At 41.6% G+C, this 12760-nt stretch overlaps 1 protein-coding gene across 7 annotated transcripts in view; it reads right to left on the minus strand.

Annotated features, from left to right (window-relative positions):
- The window catches only part of MIA2 (MIA SH3 domain ER export factor 2), a 626403-nt gene that overhangs the window by 132746 nt on the left and 480897 nt on the right, over nucleotides 1-12760 (minus strand). For all 7 annotated transcript variants that reach the window (XM_078659761.1, XM_078659760.1, XM_078659759.1 and 4 more), the window contains exon 18: nucleotides 7432-7570. In XM_078659761.1, coding sequence (XP_078515887.1) covers nucleotides 7432-7570 — 139 coding nt within the window. The remainder of the gene's footprint in view (nucleotides 1-7431; nucleotides 7571-12760) is intronic.

The following is a 12760-nucleotide window of genomic DNA, read 5'->3' on the forward strand; positions in this document are numbered from 1 at the left end:
TTCCTAAGGCAGCAGTGGAAAAAGAAGGAAGGACCTACCGGACGGAGCGCAGCGTCTTCGAGGAGATGGCGCCCAAGGTAGCTGCAACACCAGCCTCTTCGACAGCGGCGGCTCGAGCTCGTGCGGCCAGACAAGCACACGCGCAGGCACTCCGTGAGAGCCAGGAGCAAGCCGGTAAAGTGGATGGAGCGGATACGGCTGCAACTCCGAAGCGTGGAGGAGCAGCGGCAGTAACCCGGAAGGGAATCCCGACCGGCCCGACAGTGGCTGATCTCTTAAACAGAGGCCCTGGATTGCTTCCGGAGCGAGGCGGGAAGTCAGTGCCAGCAGCCTTCGGGGCTGACAACCAGCAGCAACAGCAGCCCGCGATGTTGGGGAGAGCAGTTCCCGACGCAGGGGGGAGTACAGAATAAGCCTCAAGAACGAAAGGAGCATCTAGCCCCGAACCTTGTGGGGGAACACGTTACAGGAGATAAACAACACGGAAAATGAAGGTATGCAATCTCCTCTACATACAACAGGGGATGATGATACTGTCCTGGGGGTGACGTGGAGACAGGAACACATGATGCTAACATTCTAGAAGCTCAAACATTGCCCCAGGATATTGGTATTAATGATATTAATGGCTTGAAAGGGTCCCAATGTTCCCAGCACTCCCGGCCCATGACAGTTTGTGCTAGCGATGTGACAAAGGCAACGGATGGTGCTGATCTTGGGGGGGGTGCGACAACCACTCAAGGGGCTGGGAATATCAATAACACAACTGACAATGATACTGAAAAAGATCCCAGTGATTTTTATTCTCTCTTTGAGGGAGCAGAATGGTCTGATGATATTACTTCAGAAGTCTCACATGAGAGTGAAAGTAGCGCTAAAACAGACATGAAAGCCCAGAACTCTAGGGATAAAACGTCTGTCAGGCGGAAAAAGAAGCGGGCTGAATTAGACTGGGAGCATACACCAACCAATCTACTCCCGAGTCCAACATCTGCGCCTACTCCCGCAAGGCAACCAACTCAATCTGCTCAGGCTGACCCGCCGGCCACAACCCTTGACACAGTTTTACAAGCCATTCCCTCACAGCGCGAGGAAACCTCACAAGACAGCCGCAGGGCTCAGGCAGCACTACGCAAAGTTCAAGGGGTGGTTCGAAAATTAACAAAGACATGTAGTACCTTTGGGGATAGACTGACAGAACTGGAATCCAGGATAGTCTCTAATGAGGCAGAGATCACCTCGAACCAACAACGGGTAGAATCCCATGAGTCTGAGCTGGTAGACGTAAGGTGGAAGCTCGAAGAGTTCGAAAATCGACAGCGCAGAAACAACCTGCGCATACTTGGGGTTCCCGAGGCAGTGGAGGGGGACGATATTCGCCTGTTTGTGGTAAAACTTTTTCGAGACTCTCTCTCGGAACTTCCTAATTGGAACTTGGATGCAGAAGTCCAACGTGCCCATCGTATGCCGTTTACACTAAAGATGCCATTAAAACCTGGAGCATAACCTCGCGCTATTTTAGTATTTATCAGCAATTTTTTGCTCCGTCGGGCAATTTTTGAAAGAGCAAGGCCTGAAGCAAAGCGCACTTGTAATGATATTTCCTATTTTGTGCGTCCAGACTTCTGTCACTCCACTGTTGCGAGACGGTGGAGGTTACGTCAACTAATTAAGCCTTTTCAGGACAAAAAGGCACAGGCCTACCTCAATAATCCAGCAAGGCTGTAAGTAATTTTTGAGGGTCCAACGAAGTTCTTTATTTCAGAAATTAAAGCTAAGGAGTATAGAGATGGGCTAGGCTGAGCTAAGCTAGATAGCTAAACTATACTAAACTAAGCCCACTTTGATCTTAGCCGTAGCTATCTGAGTTATTTGTATAGAGTGACGCTAAAGGCACACTGAACTGAAACTGGAGGGGACAATGTCTAATTATCTGTTTAATTATGTGTATGAGGGGTAAACGAGGTGAAACTAAACTGTTGAACCGAGGAGCTACTTAGGCGAAGGGGGGGTGTTAGGTAATAGATTAACATTTTCTTTTTTTTTTTAAGGATAAATCGGCATTTCGAGTGTTGTTGAAAAATGACTACTAGGTAGGAGCTAGGAGCATGCGCGGCATGCCCATCACTACCAGACTCTAATTGGAGTCTGTTTGCCTCACTAAGGGGAGGGGGGAGAAGGCGGGGGGTGGGATGAGGGAGGGGGGTTGGGGTCGGGGGGAGTGCAGAGGGGGAAAAACATAAAATAAGCAATAACTCCAATTGGACAGTAAGACTGGTACAAAATGTCATTGATCTTAGACAACTGGAGCCTAGCTATTTAAAAAAAATGAAATTTAAAGTGATCAACAATGTAGGCAAAATGTGGGTGAGAATAGCGAAATATATGGAAATCCCTAAATTTACCAGGTATACGCCCCTATGGCGGCCCTCACTTTTACCTAAATAGGTTAATGATACTATCGTAAAAAAATGGGAAAATCTAGGAATTATTACAACAGGGGATTTTCTCGCTGGGGATCCTAGCACCAGATTCCTGAACCTTCAAAGAAGTTTTAAAGTTTCTAATTGCGACTATTTTAAATATATTCAACTGAATACAATCCTGAGCTTGAAAAGACCTAAAATTACATTAGATAAGATCCCTCTCCTAGAAACATTAAGCATTTATACGTCTAAAATTCGCACCTTCTATAGTTTACTTCTTGTGAAGCTTCTAGATGATCTCGAACATACCGAAGTCGCATGGGCTGACAAACTGGATAATTCCAATGTGGATATAGATATGAGCCTGTTATTATCATCACGGCTGCTCCTGAGCTCTAATCTCAGGGCTCAGATTTATAAGACTATCTATAATCTCTATTATACCCCGGCTAAACTCTACGCCTGGGGCAAAAGGGCGAATGATGAGTGTCCTAGGTGTGGAAGAGACCCGGCCACATTAATTCATATGTTTTATGAATGCAATAAATTAACATCCTTTAAAAAAATGGTGTTTGAATTTTGGGAAGAAGTGTTTGGACATAGACTCGCGGAATCTTCCACGCTGTATATTCTAGGGCATGATAGCTCTCTAGACTTAAGTACAGAAGTGGAATTATGTTTATTTATAGGAACAGCAGTATATAGAATTATACTAGCAGCAAGATGGAAAGAGGCTGATCCACCTACTTGTCAAATGTGGTTAGGCGGTTTCCTAGGTGTCTATAACCAGGAAAAAGCTATATATGCTACTAGAGGTAGGCATGCTAGAAGTCGTGGGGCTAGGATCTGGTCCCCTATAGATAGATGGAGTGTGTCTACTAGGAATGTTTGAACTATACCATATTCTTTATAATACATTTTTTCAGAAGGCTTATAATGATTGCATGCAATATTTGATCTGTCTATATGATTTTTGTAACTTATTGATGAACTCAAGATCTGTATCTGTCTCGATTACTACATTACTTTCTGTATTTGTATTATTGGAGTTGCTTAATAAAATATAAAATAATTAAAAAAAAGAAGAAATTACTCCTCCAGTGGCAAGAAAGCTCTTTTTACAGTTTAGTGATCAGACCTTACCTACCAAGGCATTTTGCTCAGGATGGAGTGTGACTCCTTTGGTAGATGATTTATGTCCTGCGTGCAAAGCCTGTACTGAATCTATTGTCCACATACTCTTTGGATAACACCTCTGTGCTGATCCATTGGTCCAGACCATTATTTAGAAATCTTGAGGTTGTTATCAACAGATTGTTAGTATTTGGTATTTCTCAGTTTCTTTTTGCCATGTGGATCAGGGGGGGGAAGTTAATGCAATGAATTTACTTTAGCCGTTTTTCTGTTAGCAAGACTATGTGAACTTGATAACAAATTGCTGCTACTTGGGTAGTGAAGAATTTAGTTTGATGTACAACTTTTTAGGATATTATGAATCTTGACCATGGGTTTTACATATGCTGCTAACTCGAAAATGAATTGTTATATTAAGTGTAGTGGAACTTTGATGAAATTTGGTGTTTTATGTATCTGTACTGTTATGCACTTTTTTGGATCTCCGAGATCGTAATAAAGTACTAAACTGAAATTGAGAATCCTTCCTGAATGATATCCAACCAACCTGGCAAGGAAATTATATATACAGTTTAGATTTGGGACTCTACAGCTCCGGGCCTTTTAGAATAAATGGTCCAAAACTCTACCTAGAGGGTGCCCTGCCTGTAATTATAAGGAAGAGACAGAGTTACATGTCTTTTTTTCTGCTCTAGCTATAAATTGCCCTTAAGTTGACTTATTCAACTCTGCAGGAATCTGGGTTTCGTACATTGTGCAGAGGCACTGAGAGTCCTAAAGTACAACACTCATGCCCCCATTGTCTTTGCTGTATCTCGTTTTCTAACTTCAATGTGGCGTGTATGTTAAATTTTTTAAACCAGCCATTACGGTCTTAGAAACTCGCATTGCCTGTATTCTTTTATCATTTATGTATCTATTCCTACCTTTCTTAAAGTTTTAATGATAATATCTTTTGATGAAGTAAGTTTTTAAACTCCTGACTGCATCGTACTATACATGTTCCTGTTCTAGTAATTCCCAGGCAGCTTGATTTGGATGGGTTGAGATATGATTTGCTTAGGCTTATCCCATCGAAGATTTCAAAATGCACATTATCGCCAAATGTGTCAAATTGTATAGTTATTTATTGGGACACTTTTTAGCTTGTTCTCTTTTATATGAACTAATTCTATGGCTATGTTTTACATATAGTTCACTTGTGTAAAGTCGCTCAGGAGAAATTTTATGACTATGTACTTTTATGGTCCATGAGATCAAAATAAAGTTAAGGAATGGAAAATAACCTATATTCTGCTGCAGACATGTAAATTAGGCCAGAGAAACCAATAGTGGAGTATGTCATCACAATAATAGCTCCTGCAAAAAGGGGTGTTATTTGCAGACATACCAAGCACTCTGTGCCTCTTCCCCTTCCAGTTCCTCTGAAGGCACCAATGTCATCACTATCATCCGATTGTGAAACCTTAAGAGTCTCTTGGTGTCAAATAATATCTTAGCTTAAAAAAAACGGAAGTTCATCTCAATGTCTAATGGTCTTTATGTTTGACAGACGTTCAGTTTACTGCTTTGAACTTGAGGCTTTTGATAGCGGTGGCTGGGAAAGATGCATCCGTAAAGCTAACCTCCCCTTTACTGTGACAAATACCAAGGCAATGTTAAGGTAGGGAATGAAACCCTTTGAAGCAGATGGCATCAGGACCTTCATGAATAAAGGTAAGAAAAATAGATACTGAGGAAATTGGCTTGGACAACGACACAGAGAAAAATATTTTCAAAGCAAAGATTCTGATCCTTAATGCAGTATTCAGACAGGTGGAACTGAAGAGCTTTAATTTCTTTGATGATACAGTCTCAAGCTATCTATTTACGTACAGTTCTCTATTATGATTATATGTGCCAACTTATCATCAGATCTGAGACCTCAACACTCAGCCTACAAATACGTATCTAAAGAAAAACAAAGTATACCCTCTCCTAATCTGAGTCTTTTGGACTTGAAGCTTTTCTGGCTTCACACTGATTCATGGTTAGATATCAGAGAGATGAAATCAGCATGCTTATTTAAAATCATGTCTCCCTCAAGCAAATGCTGCAAAACCAAAAAAGGAGGCAAAATAAAAGAACATTTAAAACATACCTCAAAATCTTCACCCACTTTTCAGACAGTTCATATACAATAATGTCTTAACCTCAAACCCCTAGGAAACTCTTATGCCTAATGGACAATATTTTAGGGTGCACATTGGGCAACATTTACAACAGATGCTCCTGTACTAAAAAACGTGACAAAAAGTGGATGGATTTAAGCGGCTTTCAAACTGATTAATTTCAAATGAACAAGTGGCATGGTTTATTAGATTATCCTCCTGATGTAATATGTGACTTAAGTGAAGATCTAAATTTGGAGACTATCAGCTGTATTAGTTTCTCTCAAGGTTCTGAAACATATAAATTAGTAGTGAAAGCACATTTTTAGAGTCATATTTACTGAAACTGTGGAAACAGAAAACACTTTCCAAGTAAGGATGTGCCCTAATAAATGAATTACCATAGTTAGAGCCCTGTGTTTAAAGCCAATAATCTGTAAAACACATCAAAAGGAGTAATCAAGTTTGTTAAAGATGAAGCTTTTGCACTACAGACATTTCTCTATAGGAATATCAAATTATTGAGATACAGTCTAAAGTAAGAAAATGCAAAAGTGTCATCACTTTCAAAGCGTCCTGAGGGGGATAGCAATAATCTATATTTTAGCACACTGTTTAATATTTCCATGTGAAATCACATTTTTCAGGCTATTTGTAGACAGACGATCATCCTCTGAAAGCTGCTCACAGTAACCAGAGTCATAATCGCATGGTGTTTATGGTGCAGTGTCCATTGTATGGTTGTTTGCTGACAGAATGTCATCAGCACTTACTCATGTCTTTTTTCATAGTCTCAGAGAACATACATTAAACTGATGTTAGGTCCAGATTCTCTTGCGAGGAATGAGTTGTTCTGGAGGGTTCTTTGCCTCATTTTAAGTAGCCAATCCAAAAGGCTTGTTGCAGCTCGGCTTAGATCTTTGGTGGTACTAACTCTGTAGTCATATTGTGTATACTTCCAGCAGATTGTGAGGTTCTAGGGCTTTTCAGTAGAAATCCTCACAATGACGAATTAATTATTTCTTTTTTTTCATGAACACATCTCCATGAACTAAGGCCATTATGTAACAAAAGTAGGCCGGCTGTACAAGCCATCCTCTGTATCCATTCCTCCATCATCAAAAAAAGTGAATAAGAAAGTAGATATGGGACACACTATTGACCGAATCATTACTAATCACCAAAAAGGCACCCACAGCTTGTATCACAGCACCATATCTGCACTATGCTCCAGTTAATCTATGTTTGGCATATGAAAAGCTTATCAGCCTAACGCGTAAGGTGATGATGGTCAGCAGGCAGTCAATGCATATAGGAGCTATGTTTGTCATTTCTGTTGTTTCGTATTAGCTCATAACAAGAAAACAATGTTTACTGCGGAGAATAAATCAGCTGAAAAAATAAAAAAACCAGAATGATATAATAATAAAATAAAATGTACCAAACTGCATGGAGTAAGCACACGTTTTAAGAAACAAAAAGACATAATAAAACAAATATGATGTAACTGTTATGTAACAAACAAACACAATGCACTAAGTGGGCAGCACATCTTAATACTGTGTACACTACAAACAACATCAAAAATATAAAATACAGTTTCAGCATCATAAGAACATAAAAACTAAGCCTGAAGTACAACTGAGATCAAAAAACAATTAAGAGGATGTGAAACCAAAATGCTGTGACAATGAAAACATGCCCCATACATGTTGTGGTACCTGTGAAGCTTCAATTCATTTTCTTGATACATTTCAGTCATGACTTTTAGCTTCTGCTGCAGCTTCTGAACATCAGACTCAAAATGGGAGTTTTCGGAGTCTAATGTGCTTTGCTCTTTTTGTAGTTGGTCAATGCGTTCTGCCAAAAAAAAAATAACTTTAATGTCACTTGATGTCAAGAAGAATTTGCTAGTTGTATAAATTCTGTACTATGCTTTTCTATGGGAATCGTCCTGGCCGAAGAGAATGTTGTATTTACCAGTAGAAGCTTCTGTTCTTCTGTTTAGTTTGTTTGACAATCCTGTATCTGTACATAAGGCTGATAAAATCACTGTGAAATGATTGTTTCTAGACAAATATTATATGAAACGGGAATGTCTAGAATTGAGTAAGCTTGTCTAGAGCCTTATTTAACGCTTTTGACCAATTGGGAAAGAGCTCTACTGTCAAAACTCAGGGCGGGTATTATGTGTTATATGTTGTGTTTTCTACTGTCTCATTATGACAGTTTAACTGATCAGAAATGTGCCTGTGATAATGCCTCCACTCAATCTTCATTACACTTTATGATATTTTGCATATTGTATAAACCTTTTAGGAAACTTTATCTACAACCTCTTTTTAAATCCTACAATTTTAAACAATAGTGTCGCCCTTAGGTTCCTACAATCATTGGCAAGTAGTGATGTCTGTTTTAGAGTAAGCAGTTTTCTTAAGGCAGCTGTGTTTTACCGGAACAAGTATTGACTTCAGTTAATGTATCTTTATATTGATCCTAATATTTGTCATGTAAGTTTGAAGAATCTTTTATGTTTACCTTTTATGATTGTCTTGGACATTCAAATAAAATGAATTTGAACTTCTGTACATATAAATACATTAATGAAGGGACAATTTGTTTGACTATTCATTTAAAATTCTATTCTGGAAGTTTCACCGTGAGCTCGGTTTACATTGCTCTATACCTCCCTCCAATTAAACCACAGCTGTTGACTCAAAAGTTAAAATCTCAAAACAGAATTTACATAATTCACCAATGATTTGTGAAAAATCTCTCCTCCTTTCCGCTATCCCCATCAAATAGGCAACTGTCACATGTTATGCTGTTGAGGGAATTGGTACGGCAAGGGGTATGTCATTCAAAGATAGCCAAGTGTAATACTGGCTCAGTGATGCATACCACTGGATTGCCAGCATCACTCAAACACCATACATTACAAACATCAGCAACAGTCACATGCACACATATCAGCTCACAGCTTGGTCTTTTCAAACAATTGAGCATTTGCAGTAGGAAAACAAGCATTTGCAATGCAATGTGTCTCGCATTTATGCGGGTTTGAGCTATTGGCATTATAAATGACAATGCCTTTTATTTAAGTTTTAAAAAACGAAAACCAAAAAAAAAAGGCATTGTCATTTACAATGTCAATAGCTCAAACTAGCGTAAATGCTATACCTATTGCATTGCAAATGTTTGTTAGTCAAGGTGACTCTGTGGTCCACAGGAGAGATGGACGCTGGGAGCTGGTGATTTCATCTCCTTAAAGGGAGCAGAGTTCTTGGTTTGTGTTTCACCTGTTTCCGTGTGAGCACTGTCTCCAAATGTGCTGTATTTTGTGCACCGGAAGTCAGGCACACCCTGGTGTGCTGAGGTGAAAAACTCCAGAGATAGACGCATCGGTGGGGGAACGTTACTGGAAAGATGCAAACCCCTGCTCTTTCCATAAAATATGCAATAAAGAACGGAGGGCCAATATTACAAGTTTCAACACTTACAGGTAATGTAAAGAATAACAGCGAGCCCTCGATGCCGCACCTCACACCAGTTCCGATAATTATTTCAGACAGTCGTGCAAACAACCCTTACACCAGCTGTTGGATGACGTAACTGTGCTCCAGATCAGAAGATAATTAAACAACGGTGGGGGTGCACAACTTACAAAGTCCAGTAGGCTAAAGGAGTATGGAAAAAGTCACTTCTTAATTAGATCAAAGTATTTCAATTTTAAAACCAGTTGAATCAGAGTATCAGCCAACGTGTTTCACTCCCACATTGAGAGCTTCCTCAGGGCTGGAAGCAGTGTCTGCGAGGAGATGGAGTCGGGGGGCCTGCTTCCAGCCCTGAGGAAGCTCTCAATGTGAGAGCAAAACGCGTTGGCTGATACTCTGATTCAACTGGTTTTAAAATTGAAATATTTTGATCTAATAAAGAAGTGACTTTTTCCATACTCCTTTGGTCTACTGGACTTTGTAAATTGTGCACCCCCACCGTTGTTTAATTAATTTACAGGTAATGTAATCTGTAGAAATTGCACATAGGAGACTTCTTTGCATCCCTGATGCGCTCGCGGCACTGACATATTTGCATGCGTGAATGTTATGAGCTGCAGCGGATGTCGGCAGACTTTCTACTGGCAGCTGATTACATTTTAGCAGCACCGGAAACCCTGATACGGGAGGAGAAGAGGTGATTTATTTAACTTTAGTACCTCTGTGATAACAACTGATAAACTTCACTATGGCCGGAATAATGGAAATCCGAGCACTGTGCTACTGGTGAGCAGCTCAAGGCGCAAAAAAAAATTCTGAAACTTCCACCACCCTTGAGCCCGGTTTATACTGCCAGAAAATAAAATATAACTGCGAAATGCTCTGGATGATACGTTCAGTCCCAGTGACTGTAGCTATTAGTATGACCTGTGACCCTGGAACAAAGTTCAGAAATATTTAATCTTCAGAAGATGGTGGCGGCACTGTCTGCTTCAGGGGATGAGAGATGACGGCCGCCACACAACCTTCCCTCTAGGTTCAGTCATGGGGGTGCACTATTGCTCGGTTTGTCGACAGACCTCCTTCACTGGCAAGGGACACTCCTACATCAAGAAGCACCTGCAGAAGTTGAAAGAGGGGTTAGGTGGCTTTCTGCTCAAGGTACAACGTATATGCTGGATTTTGAATGTACCGCTCATGTACAGGTGCGTGGTGTCTTGTGCACCCATTGTACGTGATTCGTCTGCTGTACAGGTATATCATCGCTGTACGTTTGGCTCAGAAGGCTGTGTGTTTATACTTAGTTGGCATGGGGGGCACTTTCAGGAATATTGATATGTCATTATGGCTCTAGTGCGGGGGTTCTATAACGTTCGTGACAAGCAGTTCCTTCTGGTTGCTGGACGTGTTGGTCTTTCCCACTTCAGTACTTGATTAAAGAATACATCCTGCAGGAATTACTTAGTTTTGGCGACGATTATACTTGCGCAGTGTTTTTGTTGTTCGTCTGCTTTTGCAGATTCCTCGGCAACAGTCTGCAAAATCAGCTTTAGTGACCCTGCACTGGCTGCCGAACAGAGAAAGGATCCAGTTTAAGGCCATGTGCCTAGCCCACAAAACTTTCTGAAAGCACGCCCTGCCATCATCCAATCCCTGGTCACCCCAACCAACCTAATAGGTCCCTCCGGTCAACTAATGCCTATCTTCTCCTACCACCTAAAGTAAAAAGAGCAATATGTGGTGGACGATCATTCACATATAATTCGGCTACCCTCTGGAATCTTCGCCCTATTTCTCTTCGTCAGGAGCCCAATTTGCTGTCTTTTCGTAGACTTTTAAAAACATTGCTCTTTAAGAACTGCATCTAATTCATCTTGATTACTGGCTGACGTTGTCCATAGGGCTGGGAGGCCTCAGGGCAGCCATCGCGCTTTACAAATAGTATTTCAATCATTCATTCATCTCGTATGCCTGCTGTATTCCTTTTCAAGCTTCAGTTTTGCTGCGTACCTGCGTGCACATCTCCTGTCTTCTGGGCGCGTGGACATGCATCGGGCTGTCCAGATGGGCGCCGCGAGCCGTGCACATCTCCTATCTTCTGGGCGCGTGAACATGTCCTGTCCTCCTTAGGCAAAGAAACCCACAACAATAGATCTCGTCAAGGCAAGCAGCGCATGTGCTGCGTCGCTAGGCGAGACCTAAACAGCAGGATGAGTACAAGACGAGGGAGATCATGCATAAGAGCCAGCCAGTGCTTTAGTTCATGGACTGACCAGACACATACCAGAAGTTAAGTGTCATAACGGTACTGGTGAGGAATTAAGCAATCTGGGGTGTATTACAGTAAGGGCGCACTGTCTCTGTTTGCACCGCGGCACACCTTTAACTAGGCGTGCAAACAGGGATAGCATGCCCTATTACTGACAATGTTTTGCCCCCTGGGCAGCTAAGAATGTGAGTTGCCCTGGGGGCAGCGCATTAGTAAAAGACAGACCGGATAATTAAAGTAGCCGGTCCATCTTTTACAGTGCAGGTGGCTCCCAGCTTACATTTTCATGGTTTGCAGAGATCTCCCTGAAGGCAGGTGCAGTTAGTGACTTCATCTGCCTGCAGGGAAAGGCCTTAGGGTGACCATTGGACCCCCTTCACCACTCAGTCTCAGTCAGTCAGTGTGCCTCCTGATGGCCTCTTTCTCTCAGCGCCAGAGTCGTCTAGTATATGGCACGGGAGCAGAGGAGAAGTGTTTCTCTCACTTAAATGGGTCCATTTAGGATAGTGCTGGTGTTCGATGTGCACTGGTTCTAGGGGCAGCACAAGCAACTGCGGACCCTTCTGTAATACCAACGTGCTCCAGGATTGTAGAAAGTGGTTGCACATCCCATTTGTGCCCTTGGGACACATTGTATAATGTGCGCGGGTGTCTGGGTTTATTGGGGATGTGGTGGAAGATCAGGGTGCAAGCTCTCTGGATAGAAAGAAAGGGATGGTCAGAAAGTATAGAATAAGAGGGTGCAGCACCCACTGGTGCTATGGAAAAGCAACAGCAACCACGGTAAGGAAGGGGGAAGAATGATTAGTGGTAAAAGAGGAGGGAGGACATCAGTGGGAGACAGTGGGGTCAGGAGTAATTTTAAGGAATTTAGTGAAATCCACTAGACTACAAGCTAACCATAAAAAGAAGTAAAAACTGAAGATTCCCACTCTACGCACTAACCTTGTAATAGAAGATGCTGTTTGTGTATAGTTTTACACTTGAGACAAGTGCAAGTAGTATACAAGTTCCTTCCACCGCCCACCTTGCTGTCCTGAGTATTTGGAACGTTTCTGAGACTCCTAACAATGTTCTGTGGGCTCTTTTCCGGGGTTTGGGGCTTATATCAGTGTACTCTGTTTTTTGTTATTGATGGGACTAAACAAAGACCTGTTTCTAGGACTTTTGTTTTTAATTCTTTCATCGTGCTGGCCTGGGTATGTTGGTGGAGAAAAATGTATGCCTTGGTAAAAAAAAATAGTTGTTCCATGCAATAGCACTCCTTGCATCTGGCACCCGGACAAA

This window comes from Lissotriton helveticus, chromosome 9 (assembly GCF_964261635.1).
Source record: "Lissotriton helveticus chromosome 9, aLisHel1.1, whole genome shotgun sequence".
NCBI lineage: Eukaryota > Metazoa > Chordata > Amphibia > Caudata > Salamandridae > Lissotriton > Lissotriton helveticus.